This window comes from Antechinus flavipes, chromosome 4, assembly GCF_016432865.1.
Source record: "Antechinus flavipes isolate AdamAnt ecotype Samford, QLD, Australia chromosome 4, AdamAnt_v2, whole genome shotgun sequence".
Lineage (NCBI taxonomy): Eukaryota > Metazoa > Chordata > Mammalia > Dasyuromorphia > Dasyuridae > Antechinus > Antechinus flavipes.
Window position 1 is genome coordinate 170555049 of NC_067401.1, and position 21523 is coordinate 170576571.

The 21523-nt window shown below is 33.4% G+C and overlaps 1 protein-coding gene across 2 annotated transcripts in view; it reads left to right on the top strand.

Moving 5' to 3' along the window:
- CYTH1 (cytohesin 1) overlaps positions 1–21523 on the top strand; it is a 196706-nt gene that overhangs the window by 164999 nt on the left and 10184 nt on the right. The window contains exons 7-12 of one of the 2 annotated variants that reach the window (XM_051995473.1): positions 2312–2424; positions 2786–2934; positions 3537–3648; positions 9387–9463; positions 16070–16141; positions 17332–17486. In XM_051995473.1, the coding sequence (XP_051851433.1) occupies positions 2312–2424; positions 2786–2934; positions 3537–3648; positions 9387–9463; positions 16070–16141; positions 17332–17486 (678 nt within the window). Of the gene's footprint in view, positions 1–2311; positions 2425–2785; positions 2935–3536; positions 3650–9384; positions 9464–16069; positions 16142–17331; positions 17487–21523 lie in introns of both variants that reach the window. The other variant, XM_051995474.1, reaches the window with a different exon arrangement.

Here is a 21523-nt window from a genome sequence, read left to right on the forward strand (position 1 = left end):
TATCCTTTTTTATTCAATAAAGAAAATCTCTAACGTATCTTTAAAACGTGGAGAAATAGATATCTCATTTTGTAAATACAAATTACTTCAGTTCTAAATTCTGTCTTCTTGGGATTCTTCTGTATGATTGTCACAAATCAAAATTATGTTGAATTTTCACCATGTAGGCATATTAGAATGACATCATTTCTTGATATTTGCTTTACCATTATCATTTCAATCAACTACATGAAATTAAGCTGAATTTCATCAATTGACTTGATGCATATTTGAAAAGAATATCCATATAGATCACTTGGGATGTCTTATTTTGCATAAATCGAGATTTTCACATATTGTGTTTGCTTATAACAGAGGATATGTGTAGTCAGTTTCTGCTTATTAGTATGTTGAGATTACTCTCCAATCAGAGAATATTGATTTTCCCTTTTTCTAGTGTTTTATACCTATACTACGTGTCTCACAGAGCTTTCATTAGTCTTAAGTGAAATAATGTATATAAAGAACTTTGCAAACCTGAAAGACCAAAATGAAATGTAGCTATTGTCACTCTTAATCTTATTCTTTTTGATGAATTTTATATAGAAGCACTCCAAATACAAGTTGTTATTCTGCTATTAGTCTTTTATATTTAATTAATATCTTAGAAATTATTGCACAAGTGGATAAGTTGACTTTTTTGTAATTGAATGAGAATTTTGAGATGCTGCATTTCTTATGTAGATGCATTGGAAATATCTTGGGGACAATTATGTTAGCACATAGTATAAGAGGGATAATATGTTCTTCACTTTCTTCCTGCTTGGTGTTAATTTCTTTCTTGAGATCTTTGAAAACTTTATATTTCACATAGTTTATAAAATAAGATTATTCAGTGTGGTGAAATTGAACATTGTGATATTAATCTCAAGATTGATTTAACATTTTGTGATTAATGTGTCTAGACACTTAGAGCAATAGTTGTGTCTGTAATGATATTCTAATTCTAGTACAGCTTATTTATTAAATTATCAAGGATATTTTGTGGTTTGTATTTTTATTGTTGGGATTTGTTTTCTGTTAGTTTATAAAGCATAGGATCTAGTATATTAATTCTAATTTCCTTACTTGTGCCTTTCTAGATATCTGATAGATGTTAAATTTTTACACAGTTTCCATTACTTCATTTTATAATTTACATTGATCAAGCCCAAGTTCTTTAACTTAAAGTCTTTTTATATTTGTTTGTGGCAATAACTTAACCCTCAATTGTTGTAATAAATCCCGCTTCCTAAAAACAATTTATTCAGCCTTTTGGTTGATGCTTCTTTTTTGTCACATTGTTGGTAAAATTTGTGTAGATGTAACACCTTTGGAATTCATGCTTTTGTGTTACCATTTCCTGGGCTTCCTCTAGTTAAATCATTTTTGGTTACATTCAGCACATCCAGAATCATCATCATCATCATCATTTTTTCTCATTCTTTCCTTAAGTTCAGAAAAAAACAGTTCCTGAAACAAGTTGTTTTATTGCCATTTATTCTTTTATACTTAATGTAAAATGGAACTGATTTATGTGGTTAAATGAAAGTATAGTAGGCAAAGCTTATCCTCTTTAAGCCAAGAATACAAGGAAAACACACAATACAACATGCATGTTTCTACGTATATATGTATGTGAGGGGTATGTGTATGAAATGCTTATACACACACCCTTCATCTAGTTCCCATGTGATTTTTAAAAATTTCCTCTTAAGTTTCTCCACTTTGAAGGAGTTTTGTTTCATGTAGCTTAGAGATTAAAATTATGTAGTAATAGATATTTTAAAAATTGTTGTTAAGTTTTTAGAAATCAATGTTATATACAGATAATTGCAGGCAATATTTTAGTCTATGATAAAGGTTTAATTTCAATACAGTTTTTGGTTGAGTTCTTTAGGTTATTTTAAAATCCCTGTTTGTAGAATTGGTATTTGTTGTTTGTTAATCCATGAAAGGGAGAGAGCTTTTGATTGCATTTCAGTTAACTAAATACCTTACTAGGCACTCAATAGATACTACATTTTTATACTACCCAGTGATACAGTTTATTCATTTTCTTGTACTTGTTATTGAATGAATCAGTTATTACATTAGCATAAATAAGATTGGCCATTATATTTGAAATGTAGAAAAGGGAATGATGTCCCTAGTTCTTTAGGACAGAATTTATAAATCCAAGCATATCATTTTATCAGTCTTTCATATTAAATGTTGCCAGAAATTCTGAAATGCAGAGAAAAAAAAATATTTTCTTAGGGTATTGTAATAGACATTCTCTCCACTAATATAGGCAGTTTCTGTGGAGCTTTCGTCTTCCAGGAGAGGCACAGAAGATTGATCGAATGATGGAGGCATTTGCACAGCGATATTGTCAATGCAATAATGGAGTCTTTCAGTCCACAGGTAAATAAAGCTGTTAGCAGTCACTAATCCCATGACTTCCTAGGCAGTTTTGGAAGATTCTTTCCTTTCCATCTAATAAATTTTAATGTACAGGAGCCATAGAATCATCTCTCACCTTTTACCTTTCCTTTTGTAGTTGTGGTATTAGAAGTATGAACACCTTCTGATATCTAACACTGACACAGGATGTCATAAACTTTGTTATGTAACAGGCTTCTTTCTCTAGATTCAGAAGCTTTCATATAAATTCAGGAGACTCTTCTGGAGATCAGGGTTTTTAATTCTTGATTATTATTTTATTATATGACATATAATGGATCTTCTTAGCACTGCAATATTTTTGCTGTTTTATTTCTTATAGATACTTGCTATGTTCTCTCCTTTGCCATCATTATGTTGAATACCAGCCTTCATAACCCCAATGTCAAAGATAAACCCACAGTGGAGAGGTTTATTGCCATGAATCGAGGTATTAATGATGGAGGTGATCTGCCAGAAGAGCTACTCAGGGTGAGTGTGTGGAAGAGTATCTCAGTTTAAAAGGCTATAATTACTGATACTTAAACACTTTAAAGTTTTTATAAAGTGCTTCACATATTTTATTTCATATGTTTTCACAATAACTCTTTGTGTTAGTTGCTATTATTATCCCCATTTTACAGATGAGAGTTAGAGGTTAAATGACTTGCCCAAAGTCATGTAGTTAGTAATTGTCTGAATCAGGATTTAAACTCTGGTCTTTCTGACTCCAGGCATAGAACTCTATCTTCTTCATCATACTCCGTTCTTGATACAGTAGTTGTTAGTATATTTTTGGATCAAGAATTTGTTGACTTTGGAACAGAATTTAGGTTAAGATTGAATCTCATTGCCAAGTGGGCATAGAGACTGAAGTAAACAATTGAGAAAGGGGTGGTAGATTTTAAATCTTGTAATAAGGACAAGAGATCATCTGATTTTTATGTTTTCCCATATATTTGTATGATATACTTAAATATCCAATAGGCTTCAAATTTTTCATTCTTTATAAAGAAAAGGGCTAAATATAAAGGGTAAAAGGAACAATTTATTGATAGCGTCATAGACATATATAATGTGATCTTTTGTCCCAGAATCTATACGAGAGCATAAAAAATGAACCCTTTAAAATCCCTGAAGATGACGGAAATGACCTCACTCATACTTTCTTCAATCCAGATCGTGAAGGCTGGCTACTAAAACTTGGTGAGTAGCTTCTGTGAGCAGGGCAGCTAATACAGATGCAAGAATCTATATAATTCTCAGCCAAGAAAGTAGTCTTAGAGAAAGTTTATGTAGGGACTGATTTAATGTGGTTTTATAAAACAAATTTCCATATGAAAAAAGAAATAGTATATTTTTCCTTTAATTCCATAAAGTATATACCCTGTTGAGAAATAAACCTGACTCAGCTATGGAATATCCAAATATATGTTTCCCCCATTTTTACTTCTGGGGTTCACTAACCAGATTGTGTTTCAAGGAAATTCCTCTAAGAAATGTTCCTTCCACTTTTTTTCTTTTCCCCATAAGTCATGTGGGAAGTAAACAACAATGTCCATCTTTCTATTTCCCATTCCTATATCTTGTATCTGGTGCTCCTGCCTTTTCCCACCTCCCAGTGCATCATCACTTCCTTCTGCGTTCTGGCTCCATGAGCAGACAGCATGCATGGCAATCCCAGAGCGCTTGACTGCAGCTGCATCCACAGCACTCTTAATCATTCTCAGGTAGTGGAGTTCTACCCTCTCCTTTCCAGTGCTAATCAGAAATATTCATTAGAAAAAATTTTTTTAAGTTCTTCTATTTCCTTCTCTTCCTCTGCATGAGGTGAGCTTCTGTTGCTGAAACTTAGGGTCATATCTTCCCTGGCACCAAGTGAGGGATGGGGTATCCAGAAAGAATCTTTTTTTTTTTCTGTAAGGTTTTTATACAAGTTCACATAATTCCTTGTGAAATATACTTATTTTTATATGAGCTGTTTCAAAATATAAAAAGGACTGATCTACCTCTTAAACTTGATAAACAGAAGGATTCCCCACTATTTGGACTCTATTTTATTATTGCATAAAACCAGTAACTTTGTTTCATTCTACCTTGCCCAATTAGCTGTGGATGTATTCTATTTTATATCACCTAATTTATGGGTATAATAATCTTTCTAAACCATCTCAATTAACAACCCCAGGGAGGTTAGAAGTAGTCTTGGTCATCACTGACATCTGTAGATGTGAAACAATGTCTTACCACTATTCCTAATTCAGAGGATTTATAGTTTTCCATTTTAAAACCATACTTATTCTTAATTACAAGTTCTTTAATGTTAAAAGAGCCACTCTAGTGGTTTCAGTTTTGAATGTTACTCTGGAATAAGCAATATTTTGTGCTTCTTTAAACCAGTAGTATGTATACTCCTTAGCAATCCTGCTTTAAAATCACTAAACCAGTTAACCTACTATTTATCACTTATTTTCAGGCAGGTATGGCCAAAAGGGAATTTTGAAAGTACAACTATTGGAAAAGAAAATGACATAAAGTAAAAGACTAGATACAAATAAGATTAGAGGAAAAAAGGAAAAAGTACACCTAAGGTTCAGTTTACTTCCTCCAGTAAAGTTAATTCCAATTCTAATTAAATTTTTAAACAAATTTGTGGCTCATTGCATCAATTTTATAAGCTTTAGTCAAGCTTTTCTTAGATTGTTGGCTTTACATCTTACTGATGTATGATAGAGAAATCTAAAATTATTGCCTCAATAATTGTGATGGAGAAACAGCCATCATTATTATTATAACAAAAGCATAATTATAAATATATGTTCTAGGTACCAGATACATTTATGTCTACACTTATATGTACTTAAAAAAAAAAACTGGATTGGATTTAGATAAAAAGTTTATTTTCCCTGAATTAATGTTTGTTGCCAGAAGTTTTGATTTCTTTTCCCTGGGTCTAGATATGCTAATAAAGATTAGTTCTGTAAGTGTTGAATTGTAGCTTCTTTTGGGCCACGTTTTCAGTACTTGCCTCTAATTTTACATTTGCAAAGTGGGTGGTGGAATATAAGATTATTCTACTTTCATTCATGCATTTAACTAATGGCCAGCTGAAAACTTGCTCCCAGAAGATAGCATTTTTATGCTTAGCTCCTTCCCCAGGCAGACATGAATGTGACTGATGCATTGCATAATAAGAATAAGGAGCCTGGTTTAATTTATTTGTTTTAATTTTCTTTTCTCCCTCATTTGTATGTTTCCATGATTTTGGCTCTTCTTTTCCTTGCCCCAAACTCCAGGAGGTATGTAATCCCCCATCCCCACCCCCACCTGCTCTCTTGCTCTGCACAGGCCACTGTAATTGCTGCAGCATTTTATTTTATTTTATTTTATTTGGTTTTTCCATTTTTGTAATTGCTGATGGTACTGTTAATGCTGCTTCTGACTTTTTGCACAGTCCCTAGGGAATTCTGCTCAGGATCAGAGGGTAATAGAAATGTCATTTTTTATCTTTTTATAAGTACATTCAACAGTATTTCCTATAGTTAGACTCCAATAACTTTGTGATAACGTAAATCCACAATTTCATCATCTGCATTGAATGTATGTTAGTGTACAGTAAGCTGCAGACAATATAAACATAAGCCTATGAGATCAGGAGAAATCTAATGAAATTGTCCATAGGGTTATTGACAAGATTTATTCATATTGCAGATAAACACACACACACACACATACACATTTACACAAATCCATTTTAAATCTGTCAAGCTATTTTTGAAATTGTTAAGAGGAAAAAAGTAGGAATCTTTGTTTTCTTAGAGTCCCTGTGCTTCTTTGAAAAAATTATAGTTGATTCTTTGAATCATTTCTTAGTGTTTATTCCTGTGAAGTTGTAGACCTTGTGTTTTCTGAATTCATAATGTAACAAAAAGTGTAAAATAAAAAATGAAATGAAAAAGAAAGACAAAGTTTAGGAACTAAACCTACATCCTTTCTGCTAGTTTTCAAGCATTGTAGGAGAATTGTTCATCACCCCTTTTTCAGTTAGTCATTGTTTGAAAGTCTAGCATTAACCCTCATATTACATTATTAGTAATTATTCTCTATTTGCTAGTTTCCTAAGTAATGCTTACATTTTTTCCCAGTCAAAGGGTTCTGCACAGGTTTTGCATTTAAGTATTAAACCTTATTAGAGCCAAAGAGAGAACTAGTGACAAAACAAACCAGTAATATACCAATGACAAAACTCATTTAAATTGAGATATTTCTGAAAGTTCTCATTTGAGATTCTGAGCTGAAAGAATGATTGGGAAAACAAAAGTACTTAAAAATCAAGAAATTGAAAAGGGAATTTAGGAGACATCCATATCTCATATTGGAAGTAAAGAAAGAAGGAAAGGGAGCAAGCATGGGCATATCCATCATTACACCTAACCAGTGGAAAAAGGGGATGTATCACTTATGAAGGTGGAAGATTTTCCTGTGAGTTCCACAGGGACTGTCCGAGGTACTCTCAGTGATGCGTCTGCTCATTTTATGTCTGTTCCTTCAACATAGAAACACTCTCTATGACAGTGCTTCAAGTTAGAATTCTTTATTACCACAGGGAACTGTCCTGAGGAAATGATTAGGCTTCTCTGTAATCAGAGAAATACCTTTATTTTATTTTGCTTTATCTCCTGGATTTTCTTCCATGTTCTTTTGGCACTTAACAGCCTTTTTTTGCTGTCCCTTCTCAAAAGGCAAGTATAATCAGGCTATCATTCTGTAATGGGATGTGTATGGGCACTTATTTATATACCCATACCGATTTAGGTAGTGTTTGAATGTTCAGTGTATGCTGAGCATTCAATAGGCCTAGTATCTGCAAATTTAGAGAAGTTCTCTCAGATCCTTTGGTATTTATCTTGAAAAAAAAACAAAATCACCAAATCTCAATAAACTTATTTTTTTTCTACCCATTCTTCTTTCTCTTGTTCACACAGGCTTTTATTTTTTTTCATATTTTTCATCATCTCATTGATTTATTAGTTTTTCTTATCCATGCTCTTTGATCATATTTCCAATTCATATCAGTTGGGTAATTTGATGGGAAGAGGTCTGCTCTTCAATTATTTGAGATTAGAGCTAGATACGTGGGTAACAGACACACCTGATAATGCTGAAGATGATTTTAACAGCCAAGGCAGCAGTTAGTGAGAATCTCAACAGTTTATAATTAAAATCATTTACCTCTCTTAGCCAGTTACATCTAAACAGAATCTCATAGAGAGCCTAAATATTAGCTGATTCTTCTGTTAATCTGCCAAATTCTTTGTTGACGTTGTTTTCAAAGCTCCACTTTTATTACTTAACAATCTGTCCTACTGTAGTCCTTTTTTTCCCTGGCATTATCTGATGGTGATGAGATTAAAAAAATTGTCACTGACAAAGGAAATCTTTCCCTTTGAAAGCTTCCCCACTTTCTGTTCAGGAGTGTAAGTTTGGAAAAGCAGGTGGGAACACAATAATATGATGGCCTCTGGTGTAGTTTAAAAAGAAAAAGAATTCTGAATTTGAAGAGGGGGTGGAGGGGAGCAAACCTGAATTCAAATTCTGGTTCTGTGTGTCACAAAACTCTGTGACCTTGGGTAGGACATTCCCTATTTCTCTATTTGTAAAGTGAAGTGGTTAGATTAGATAACCTCTAAGGTCCCTTCTGGTTTGGAATTCTATGATCTTATGGTAGTGTTCATTTTATGTCAAATGATTCTTGCTTTTTCTGTAGACTAGAGGAATAATTCTCTCTTGTAGTAATACTGGATTGATAAAAGATAAGAAGTATTTAGGAATGCCAAATAGATTTTAACAAACACAGGCTTAATCTGTGAAATCAATCCTTAAGAATATATTAAGAAGTTTTCCTCACTTGAACAGCTCACTATATTATTTTGATAGTAGGTTATCAGGACTGGATTTAGAATCACTTTCAAAGAAGTTTTTTTTGCTCCTTTATTATCAGTATCAGTATGCCCTTTTAGAACAGAATTATTTTTATTTGTCTATTTCATAGCTAGTGAGAGAGGTGGGTGGGAAATGGCTTAAGGACTGAGTGAAACATCTACCACTAACATTAATGTTCACCCACTCCTCCTACTTTCTTTATGTTACCTTTGTAAATTGTATTCCTTAATTAGAAGAATGAAAAAATACATAGAAGACTAAAAGAGTTTATTTTTTTCTATAATAATTAAAAGGTATGCCCTTTATTTGCCTTGAGACTAGAAAAAATGTTTTTTGATATTATTAGTCAGATAGTGTCAATATTAAATTTCCTCTAAATAGGCAAGATGGAGGTAATCTAATCAACATGGAAAGGGCAGTCATGAGAGCTGGGATCCAAAATCACAGTGTTCCACAATGAAGTTGGAATTTATTGCAAAAAAACTAAAGGTTCTTGTTTCTTGTTTCCCTCTTCTCCCATTTCTGACATTAAACTAGCAGTTTCTTAAATGCCTTTGGTTTTTATTAGATCCTTTGTACTATTTGGCCCTAAGTCAGGATGTTTACATTTCCCCCTCTCCTCCTACCTCTCTCTAATTTCAGCTCCATTGATCTGCTTTTTGCTGCTGCTTCTTTAGCACAAGTCAGTTTGCACTGTTCACCACTGGGTTCTTTTCCACCTGAACTCTGTCCATTCTGCTGTCTGATTCCATCTGAAGGATGTCATTCAGCCTCGCTTGCTCTGCTTGTGCCACAGATCATGCACCTTGTGAAAGATGCTTCTGTTTTAGCTCTGTTTGTGTTTTGTAACTGATGTAAATTTTGTCATAACCTAGATGTTCCCATAAAATTCCTTCCCTCCTACTCATTCATCCTTCCTGAGAAGAAATACTTATGTTTTATGGAGTGTATACTCTTCTTAGTTGTCTCTTGTCAAATGTGTATCTCCTTTTGCTCTGCAGGTGGCAGGGTAAAAACGTGGAAGAGACGCTGGTTCATTCTGACTGACAATTGCCTTTACTACTTTGAATATACAACGGTGAGCAAATCTCTACCTGCTGAGGCAAGAGGAAAAAGTCAATCATTTACTGTCAGAGCAAAACATCAGAGAACACATGTGCCTTATTTGTTTGGGTTTTAATTGAAACCTAAGCAAATAAGGCACATCACAATAAATCCTATGTAAGCTGGGAGCCTAATGGTCAAGATTCCTGATTTTATCCAGATAATGACATATCATTTGACCCCAAGCCTGATCAGAAAAAGCAACAGCTAATTTATGGCTTGGAATAAATCAGAGGGGGTGAAATAAGATGGGAAGGGAAGGCATGGCTTTTATACTACAGTTATGTCCCCAGTGAGTTAAATTCTCTCATCTTCTTGTAAAGGAAATGGATAGTGCAATAATACTTTTTATGATGAATGCAGAGCAAAAATATACCCCCGTAAAAGAAAGTATTAAGAGGTGGGTCATCTATTTGGGAACATTTTATGTCTCATGGAAAAAATCGAATTGGTATTATATTCGTATGAATGCAATTGCTTGTATTGAAGTATATAACTTCTTAACATATATAGTAATATATAATTTATGGAATGCATACCTTATTGATATACAGCATAACTAGGTGTCAAAAGATAGATTTCTGAGACTGGTGAGAATGGTAGTCTGGAACTCTTGTGGGAAAAAAAAAAACTATAGGATGATATAGAACTAGGAGTATGCTAAATAAAGTGAGTCGATAGAGTCTATAAAGTGAATACTCTCAAGAATATCCTAGCCAAAATTCAGAGCTTCTAGGTCAAAGAAAAAAATACACAAACTTAAGAAAGAAAAAAATCCAAATAGAACCACAGTTGGGAAAATACGTGATTTAGCATCCACCATTGAACAGTAAAGGAAAACTTAAAATATGATATTCCAGAAGACAAAGGATATAGGCCTTACAACCAAGAATAACTTCCCCAGCAAAAAAGTATAATTGTATGGGGGTGGGGGGCGGGGAGGAGGAATGAATCTTTGATGAAATAGAGGACTTCTGTATAATCTACTATCAAGAAATTTTTATTCATAGAAACTTTGAAGTTTAAATGCAAGAGTTAAGAGAAAAATAAAAAGACAAACATGAATGAACAATGATAAAAACCTAAAGAAGGATAAACTATTTCTATTCAAATATAAAAAGATGATATAAGTATTCCCTCTAAACCCTATCAAAATCAGAACTCGTAGAAGGAGCCTAATTAGATAAGTACTGGAAGTAGTTCTACTATTTCTTGATTATCTTGAGAATTTTAAAAAGAGTGGGGGGGAAATACAATAAAGGAGGAATAAAGGGAAAAATAGAGAAAATCATCTCACAAGTAACATAAGTAAACATTTCTGCAAAGAAAGAGTAAGGGGTAAGGGAAGCAGTTTCAATTCAATCCATTTAACATTTAAACTCCTGTCATGTGCCAGGTATTGTGCTAAGCTCTGGGTATACAAAAAGAGGCAAAGAGCTCTTTTTGTTCTCAAAAAGCTTACCATCTAATGGGGATAGCATGCAAATAAATATATAGAAAACAACTTATACGCAGGATAAATGGGAAATAATTAACAGAGGAAAGTCACTGGAATTAAGGGGATTGCAAAAGGCCTCTTGTAGAAGGTAGCATTTTAATTGAGACATGGGGAAGCCAGGGAGATTTTTTGTTGGCAGAGAGAATGCCTGGAGTTGAGAGCTAGAGTATTTTTATGGAAAAGCCAGGAGGTCAGTATTCCTGGATCAAGGAGAAAATGGAAGGGAATAAGATATAAGATTAGAATATAAGAATAAGTTAGGAGGGGTTTGGATTATGAAGGACTTTGAATTCCAGATAGAGAATTTTGTATTTGCTCCTGGAGGCAATAGGAACCTATTAGAATTTGTTGAGGGGTGGGTGTATGAGAGGTGGTGGTGATCATCATCATCATCATCATCAGACTTTCATTTTAGGAAAATCATGTTTGTGGCTGAATTTTCATTCATCCAATGGATTGGATAATTGAGGCAGGCATACTTTCCAGCAGGCTATTATATAGTCTAGATATGATGTGATGAAGGCCTAGACTAGAGTGTGGTGGCAGTGTCAGAGAAGAGAAGAAATGTATTCGAGAGGTATTGCCAAAGTGAAATTGGCAGGCTTTGGCAATAGTTTGGATATGGGGAGTGAGAGAGTGTGGAATCTAGGATGACTCCCAAGTTGTGAGCTTAAGGGAGTGGGAGAATGGTGTTGTCATCTATAGTAATAGGAAATGTAAAAGAGAGGAAGGGTTAGAGGAGAATAATAATGAATTCTGTTTTGGACATATTGAATTTCAAATATCTATTGGACATCTAGTTTGAGATGTCTGAAAGACAGTTGAAGATGAAAGATTGAAGAGCAGCAAAAAATTGGGGCAGGAAAAAGGTACATTTAAATCCATGGGAACTGACAAGATCAGTAAGTGAAATAATATAGAAAGAGAAGAGAAGAGGGCCCAGGCCCAGGATGGAACTCTTGAGAGTCATCTGCAATTAGAGGACATGATCTGGAAGAAAGTCCAGCAAAGGAGACAGAGGAGTGGAAGAACTAGGAGAGAGTGGTGTCCAAAACACTTAGGGAAAGAGAGTATCCAAGAAGAGAAAGTAATCAATAGGTCAAGGAGTTTGAAAGTTAAGAAGAGGTCATTGGATTTGGCAACTAAGAGATTATTCATATTTCTTGGAGAAAGCAATTTTGGTGGAATGATAAGATCAGAAGTCAGATTGTAAAGGATTAAGAAGAGAGTAAGAGGAGAGAAAATGGAGGCAACTATTGTCAAGGAGTTTAACTACAAAGGATAAAAGAGATAAAGAATAATAGGAAGAAAGAAATCTTCAAAGATCTTGAATATAAATAGATAAATTAACATGAAAAATATTAATAATAGAAGGAAATATGACCTCTAGATCAGGTAAATGAGTTAAAGCATTTATGAAAAAATACTGCAAATGAAGGAAAATGATCCAATACTTGCTGAGACAATGAGGAGAACATGGAAGTACAATGTGCTATTTCTGAATGGATTAAAGAGAAATGAGAACTTTGAAAGCAGATTTATGTCCTGTGCAGCAAAAATGAGCAGAATAAGAAAGTTTGAATCTACAAAATCAAATCTCACCAAAGAAACAAAAGAGAATAATAGAAGAGGTGTGCAAATACAAAGAAGTAAAAGACAATCTAAAAGAAGCAAAAAACAAAAATGTTAAAAGAAAAAATATTCACTATGTAAAAAAAACATGGCTCTTGAATTCAGACTATATAGAGACATCTTAAGGATCATGGTTCTCCCAGAAGAATGACGCAATAAAAAACCCTACCCAGATGAACTTATCTTAAGTTAAATACTTAGTAAATTGAAGAGCGGGGACTCAGATTTGCCCCAGTATATTACATCTTCTATTAGAAGGCAGCTTAAGTAGTAGAATTTAATCATCAAACTTTTAGTTATTTACATCTGATGAGAATTATAGATTATGTATTAATTTCCCTTTTATAGCTTGAATCATAGTAAATAGATTATTTTTTGAGGAATAGAGATTTAAAAAAAAAAAAAAAAGACTTTCATCTACTTCACAGCTCTACTTCATTCTTTTGTTGGGGAATGATTCAGACAAGATTACCATCCCTCTCATGAATAAGCCTTATCATTTTGGTATGGTTGTTTTAGAATATCAGTAGATTCCTTGACAATTACACAGAGTTGTCAGAGCACAGATGTGCTAATTGTATATTATACTATTTTTTTTTTTTTTGGCTAGGCCAGCAGATATAATTCTGAGCTATTAATGCTGCTCTTTAAATATTTAATTCTTTGTTGGAAAAAGACCATCTATTTTCTGTTGTTATGATTTAAATCTGAGCAGCTCTTGGAATGAATGCTAAACACTATGTTACATGTCTGGGAATATAAATACAAAAAGGTAAGGCAGTTAACTCAATGAACTGTTAATCTAATAAGTCAAGACAACATAAAAAGAGGAATATTTTAATTTTAACAGTTACAGAAATAGTGAGTAGAACTAAAGAAGGGAGTAGATTATTTAGATTATTATATCATTTCCTATAACAATAGAAATATTGGTATGCTTATGGTTCCAGAACTGAAAAGGGAGGGGTAGGATAAACCTAGAGAGTATAGTATCTAACAAAAAGTTAGCCAGGGAGTAAAAAGAAGTTGGAGTTGGCTTGGCCTGATAAAATGAGCTATGTGATATTTTTAATATAAAGGGAAGTGGGCACCAAAGTAGGAATTCCACAGATGAAAAGATTATAATGTTCATTTATTAACAATAATAAAATAATTCTTGTCCCAATTTTGACAGCTCTAGATTGTAAAAACATGCCATAGTAGCTTCTGAGTTTTGCCTCTTGATTTACTTTTTTAAAATGTGACACTAGTAGCATTAAATTAAGACCATTCAGTAAAGGATGAAAACATTTTGTAGGGCATTCTATAACCATAAATTCAAGGCATTTTAAAATGATAAATTCTGATTATTGTCTCCTACCTATTTTAGTTCCTGTATTTGGTGGCAAATGCCTCTCTAAATGAATGATTATATGGTAGCCCAATGTCTGCAGCAGAAAAAGGGTAAAGAGAAATTCTATGTGCAAGACTTACTTCTGCAAAAAATAGCTTATTAGAGGTTTTTCTTTAAAACTATCTAGAATAGGAGTCAGCATAAACTATGGCCCATAGGCCAGATCTCACCCACTATCTGTTATTGTATGGCTTGACAGCTAGTAATAGTTTTTACATTTTTAATAGTTTTAATTTTTTATAAATTTAATAATAATTTTATCTTGTAGGTTATAATCTACTATCCATGGCTCTGGAGATTTTAATGGTGCTGTAGTCCTCGAAATCTATTTAGAGTGGGGTGATGGCTGTAGTAACTTTCTCAAAAATGGTTTCACACTTTTCCCTCTATGGATAGGAAAAATCTCATCTCTGACATATATTAGAAATTTTCCTCTATTCCAGGGTTCCTAAGTGGTTATTAGTAAGGAGCAAAAAAGCTCACCAATTTTTTTTTTTGAAAGTAAATATTTGCAAGCCTTGAAAGAAGTCATTAAGCCTTTTACCTTCCAATAAGGTTAGGACTACATTTCATCTCCAGAAGAGCAATTTGATCAATTCATCTGCATATATTTCAATAACATGACCAATAATAACCAATTACGACTCATTATCTATTTTGGGATCTTTGAGACCATTAATTGATTGAGAGAAATAAGTAGATGAAATTGCTATTTGACTGTTTGCTCAAGGTTGGCTCAAAAGGGAGACATGGACGATCACCTGTGATACTAGAATGCAATGGGCCCTTTGGGCCAAGATGGATACTAATTGAAGAAATAAAGAGTGACCTTTCCTGCTTTCGGAGGTGAAATTAAAAGAAATCAAAAAAGCAATTAAAACCACATAATTACATAGTATTATAATAGCTGACTCTAACTATTTGGCCAGTACTAAGGAAATGACTTTAGACTGGTCTCTCAATATATCAGTTATTTTTTCCTACCCTTTAAGGAAGAGAGATTATCTCTCAGAGCCAGGGATACAAAGAATACAAAAACTGCCTACCCTCAGGTAGGAATAATCTAATGGGGAAATCAAAATATAAAATCAAATGTACTCATAAAAAGGCATATATAAGATAATCTCAGAGAGAAGGCACAGACATTAAGGGGAATCTGAAAGAATTCTTTATAGAGGTTGGAATGCTAGCAGAGAAGACAGGCAATGCACATGAGGAGGGAGATAGTGGGACAGCCAGTGAAATGGATATTAGATGGAGTGTACTGTTCAAGGAACAACAAGGAGACAAGAGTCATTGGATCATCATATAGAGAGAAGAGAAAAGTGTAAGAAAACTAGGAAGATAAGAAAGGTGTGTAAAGGGTTTTAAAGGGCCTAAAGAAAATTTTGTAATTCATCCTGAAGATAATTGAATAGTTAGTTGCTCCTGAAATTGTATTGAATAGGATGGATAATATCAGACTCCATGTTTTGGGAAGATCATTTGGAACTGAAACCACGATGTAGAGTGGAGTGTAAATATCAATTCATTTACATTTCCCATTGAGAAAGCATAACACATGCTATTACAAAGTTCTAAGAAACAAACATTATAGACATAATTTTTAAAGAGTCATATAAGCCATAAATCAGGTATTTGTGGCAGTTTACATTTAGTTTATGAGCCTTTTACAAAATATATAAATTTAGAGTATTTTTTTCCAGAGTGTTTTCATTTGAGATTACTAAATAGAATTATTTAAACACCTCAGGTACTGCCAAATGTCACCACTGCATCAGTATCACCTGAATGATTGGTATTTGTTTCTGTGGGATTTTTGATTTTATGATTCAGTCATAAAATCATATGATTTAGATCTTCTATGCAGATGAATATTCCTTTTTTTATTTTTTGTTTTGTTTTGTTCTTAAGAACTTTAGCTCCTAGAGTTACTTTAGAATGATGAATAAATGAGAAAAGATAGAACTCAATAAGGCAGTTGAAGGGATTTGTAGTACATAACAATCTACTCTTGATGGTGAATCTTTTTTTTTTTAATCAACCTTTTTTTGTAGGATAAGGAACCCCGTGGAATTATTCCTTTAGAGAACCTAAGCATCCGGGAGGTAGAGGATTCCAAAAAGCCAGTAAGTATTTGTGTGATTTTTTTTTTCCCCTTCTGGGGTAATGGGGTAAGTAAGATTTTTCAGGAATGTAAATAAAATTGCATATGTTTAATAAAAATATTAAATAGAAGAACTCTTCTAATTTCTACATGGTTTGATTTATAAGTCCATTTTATTTAACCTTCTTAAATATTCTGTAGCTATGTCTTTGAAGTGCTATATTCTATCCACATCAACATTTTACTTTTTTAATTCCATGACTTCCTATCTGTTTTGGAAATACTTATTGCCACGTCAGAAGTTTTGAGATTTCTCTGTTTTTAAGTGTGTGATAACAGAGATACTTACTGTTGAGCTATAAATTTGTTTAATTTAGATATATGTTGCTCTTTTGTTAGACTGTTTCATAGGAATATAGATTTAGAGCTGGAAGGGACTTTAGATATCATGTTTTTCCAGATCTTTAATTTTACAGATGAAGAAACTGAGACTCAGAAATAAAATCACTTATCTATGGTCACACAGGTAGTAAGTAGTAGATCCAGGACACAAATGTAGATCTTCATTTAAATCCAGTGTTTCTACCACACTAAGTTGATAAGTTGGTGCCATTTGTGCAGATTTGACTGAAAGAAAAAAACTTATTATTTAATCAATATAGATCAGCACAAAAAGGCAGAATGAGACAGATGAAAAAACACAAAGTGAGACAACACAATAACAGAGTGCTGGTATTGGAGTCAAGAAAACCTGAATGCAAATGTCTCTGATACACACTGGCTGTATGACTCCAGATAAGTTAATTTAACTTGTTAATGCCTAAGGCACTTTTCCTTAAGTTTTCCAAATCAAAGATGGGGGACTTCATCTGAATTCATTCCAATTTCACTCTGGGAATTCACCACACAGAGTAATCATTGATCCAAATCAACAACTAACAAATCCTACTCCCTAAAATGGAGCAACCTTTTCCATAGTTCAGCCTTATAAAGATCCATGTGTGTTTAGTTTAAGGTAAAAAGGAATAATATAGTTGAAATATTCCTGACTGTCCATAATTCTCCTTATCAGGGTATTCTTTTTCTCACAGAAGTTGCACTTCATTTTATATGTGTTCAATAAAGGCAGTTCTTTTGAACTGAAATATAATACTGGTTTGTTTAATCAGCATCTTCCTCCAATCATCCATTCATTCTCTTCTTTCTTCTTAGAACTGCTTTGAGCTTTATATCCCTGACAATAAGGATCAAGTAATCAAAGCTTGTAAGACTGAGGCTGATGGTCGAGTTGTGGAGGGAAATCATACAGTCTATCGGATTTCAGCTCCAACTCCTGAAGAAAAAGAAGAATGGATCAAATGCATCAAGTAAGTTGCACTGGATGAACACAGAGGGTAAGCTTAGGGGAATCTTACTTTGTTTTTAACCTCTTAGGGTTTCACTTTTCAGGCTGCTTAAATGAAAGTTTTAGAGCCCTTTCTTTCCCTAGCCCCCACTGAAAAGTCCTTAGGGAAATGAATATAGTTATAGAAGATTCTCAAATTATTGGTTGGGAAAATTTTAAACTTCTGTTACTTATAATATTTCAAAAACATAAAGGAAAGAATACAGAGCAAAGAATTCAGAACTTGTTCAGCTAGATCTTACTTGCTATAAATAGGCAAGTTACTTAAGCTGTTTTAAGCCCATTTTTCTCATTGCAAAATGAGGAATAAGACTTTTATTCTTTGTTTCATAAGTTTGTAAAGAAAACCCTTTATAAACTTTATCATGTTCTACACACAGTAGTAGTTGTTGGAATCATAGAAGTAAGTTAATGCAGATAAAAATTAATAATTATCTCTGAAATTAGCAATTGAGATAGATAGTTTGTTACTGATGACTGAAAACTTTGTGTCTGATAAAAAATCTAGTACTCACTGGAGATGGCTCAGTGTAGCTAACTAGTAAATAGTATTTTAAATTTGTATAACATATCGTGCTTTTTCTGAGTGCCTTTATAAGGAAAGGTTAGTGTAGTATAGAAAGATTATTGGACTTGGGTCAGGAAATTTGGATTTTAGACTTTGTCCATTAACCTCTTGTCTTCAACTTCTTCATCTATAAAATAAAGGTGTTGGGTTGAATAGTTTTTGAGTTCCATTATTCTACGGCTTTTTTTTAATGGGAGGGGGCATGGTAGAGAAGTAGATCTGTGATTACATTGGTTTAGGAAACTTCTGGTAATGAAATTTTATCAATGCCAATCAGAAAACTGCTCTACAAATTAGTCTTAGAATATTTTCTGGTGGCATTAAAAGAATATGTGACTTGCTAAGGTCACCCAGTTCTGTTTATCAAGAGTCAGGATTTGAACCCAAGTCTTATAAGCATAGGACTATCTCTGTATCCACTATACTGTACTGCTTCCCACTATATTGAGGCAGCTTATAATTTAAATTGCCAAGCTTCCTTCATTTTATTATCTCATTTCAAATTTACTTCATTTGCATACTAAAAAAGCTAAAAAGCACATAAAAGAATAATATGGGTTCTATTAGGAAATTTATTATTTAATATTGATGGTTCATTTACTATTTTATAATATTCAAGTTTAATGATCTGCACAATTTTGAAATAAAAGGAACCCAAGAATGGAAAGATTATTTTTATTTTCCCAAATACATGGAAAGATAGTTTTCAACAATCACCTTTGTAAAACCTTATGTTCCAGATTTTTCTCCCTTCTCCTCTCTCCCCTCCCCTAGAAAGCAAGCAATCCAACATAGGTAAAACATATGAATTCTTCTAAATATATTTCTATATTCCTCCATGCTGTGTAAAAAAACCAGATCAAAAAGGAAAAAAAGCACAAGAAAGAAAAAATAAGCAAATAGCAAAACAAAAACAAAAATATAAAATACTATGCTTTGATACACACTCAATTTCCATAGTTTTCTCTCTGGATGTATAAAAACCCATCCGTATCTAGAGTCTATTGGAGTTGCCTTAAATCACTTCATTGTTGATAAGAGTCATGTCATCAGAATTGATCATCGTGTAATATTGATGTTGCTATGTACAATGATTTCCTGGTTCTGCTTATTTCGCTTAGCATCAGTTCATGTAGGTCTCTCCAGACCTCTCTGAAATCATCCTGCTGATCGTTTCTTATAGAACAATAATATTCCATAACATTCATGTACCATAACTTATTTAGCCATTCTCCAATTGATGGGCATCCACTCAGTTTCTATTTTCTTGCCACTATAAAAAGGCTGCCACAAACATTGTGGGTCTGTTTACCTCCTTTAAGATCACTTTGGGATACAAGCCCAGTAGAAACACTGCTGGATCAAAGGGTATGCACAGTTTGGGAGCCCTTTGGGCATAGTTCCAAATTGCTCTCCAGAATGGTTGAATCAATTCACAACTCCACCAACAATGTATTATGTCTCACTTTTCCCACATCCTCTCCAACATTTATTATCTTTTTCTGTGTTGCATTAACACCAGCTATCTGCAGGTGGCACTGTGTACATTCCAGGGTTATTGTATAGATCATAGTTGGAACATTTCAGTTTGACCTTAACTAGCAATAACAAGGTATCTATCATAACACAGTTGTAAAAAACAGTAACTAGCAATAACAAGATATTTGTCAAAACAGAGTCACAAATAGCATAGTTATGCTGTCTTGTTCCCGTCACATGCATTCGTCATCAAGATTATACTAAATTTATCTTAAGTCAAATTTTCATTCATGTAGTATCTTTCTGGATGTCCCTCTTTAGGTGCCAAAATGTAGTGTGCTTTCTAGAGCCCCTAAATTGGGGTGCCACCATATATTATCCGAACTAGTCTTGGTCTTAGTGGAAAAGTGAAGGAGGCGGGAGATTCACAAGATTGGTCAAAGATGGAGCCCTTATTTCAAGTTCTCTCAGCCCTTAAATATTTTGGTATGATTACATCATTACAGCACACTTAAGTATGTGCCAACTAGAGAACCATTATATCATCACATCACACTGGGCAAGTGCTAACTATAGTAGTATTACATCACCACAGCACACTGTGCAAGTTGATACGTAAATGTATTTCACTGTAAGTATCCCTTGCTTCAAGTAGAACATAACTAGTCACACCCTCCTTGATTTCTCAGGAAAGGTGAGAGCACCAAAGGGAGATGGGGAGCCAAACCAGACATTGTTAGCAAGTTTCCTCTGGGGTGAAGGATCTTATACCTTACCCAAAGTTCCCCTACTATCTGTGGCCCTCAACACATTCATTGTTAAGGGAGGTGATGAGCCAATGCTTTGAATTGTTTACACTTTCAGAGAGCAGCTCTCAAATAATACCTAAACCAGACCCTTCCTGTACATGAATTTATTCAGTACTGGCCCTCTATACCCCAGAGTTGTCTTGATTTGCATTTCTGTAATCAATAGTGATTTAGAACATTTTATCATATGAATAGAAATGGCTTTAATTTCTTTGGAAATTGTCTGTTCATATCCTTTGACCATTTATCAATTGATGTTATAGAACAGTAGCTTATATTTTTACAAATTTGTCAATTCTCTTTATATTTTAGAAATGAGTCCTCTATTAGAAACACTGACTGAAAAAAACTTTTCTAGTTTTCTGCTTTTCTTCTAATCTTGGCTACATTGTTTTGTTTGTGTAAAATCTTTTTAATTTAATGTAATCAAAATTATCCATTTTGCATTTCATAATATTCTTTAATTTTTCTTTAGCCATAAATTCCTCCCTTCTAAGATCTGAGAGATAGACTATGCTTTGTTCTCCTAAATTGCTTATAGTATCACCTTTTATTTCTAAATTATGACCCCATTTCAACCTTATTGTGATATAGGATGTGAGATGTTAGTCAATAGCTAGTTTCTGCTATACTATTTTTCAGTTTTCTCAGCAATTTTTGTCAAATACTGGATTCTTATCTTAGAGGCTGGGGTTTTTGGGTTTATCAAACACTAGATTACTATAGTCATTGACAATTGTGTCTTGTGAACCTAACTTATTCCATTGACCACTACTCTATTTCTTAGTAATACCAAATGGTTTTGATAACCATTACTTTATAATATAATTTTATGTCTGGGATAGCTGGGCACCTTCCTTTGCATTTTTTTATTAATTCCAGAAGGGAATTGTTTAAAAGAAGCATGTATAGATTTTTTTGTTAATAGCTTTTTCTTGACAAAATATATGCCTGAGTAATTTTTCAACATTGACCCTTGCAAAAACTTCCGTTCTAACTTTTTTCCTCCTTCCTACCACCCTCTCTCCTAGATGACAGGTAGTCCCATACATGTTAAATATGTAAAAGTATATGTCAGATACAATATATGTATACATATTTATAGTTATATTGCTGCACAGGAAAAATCGAATTTAGAAAGAA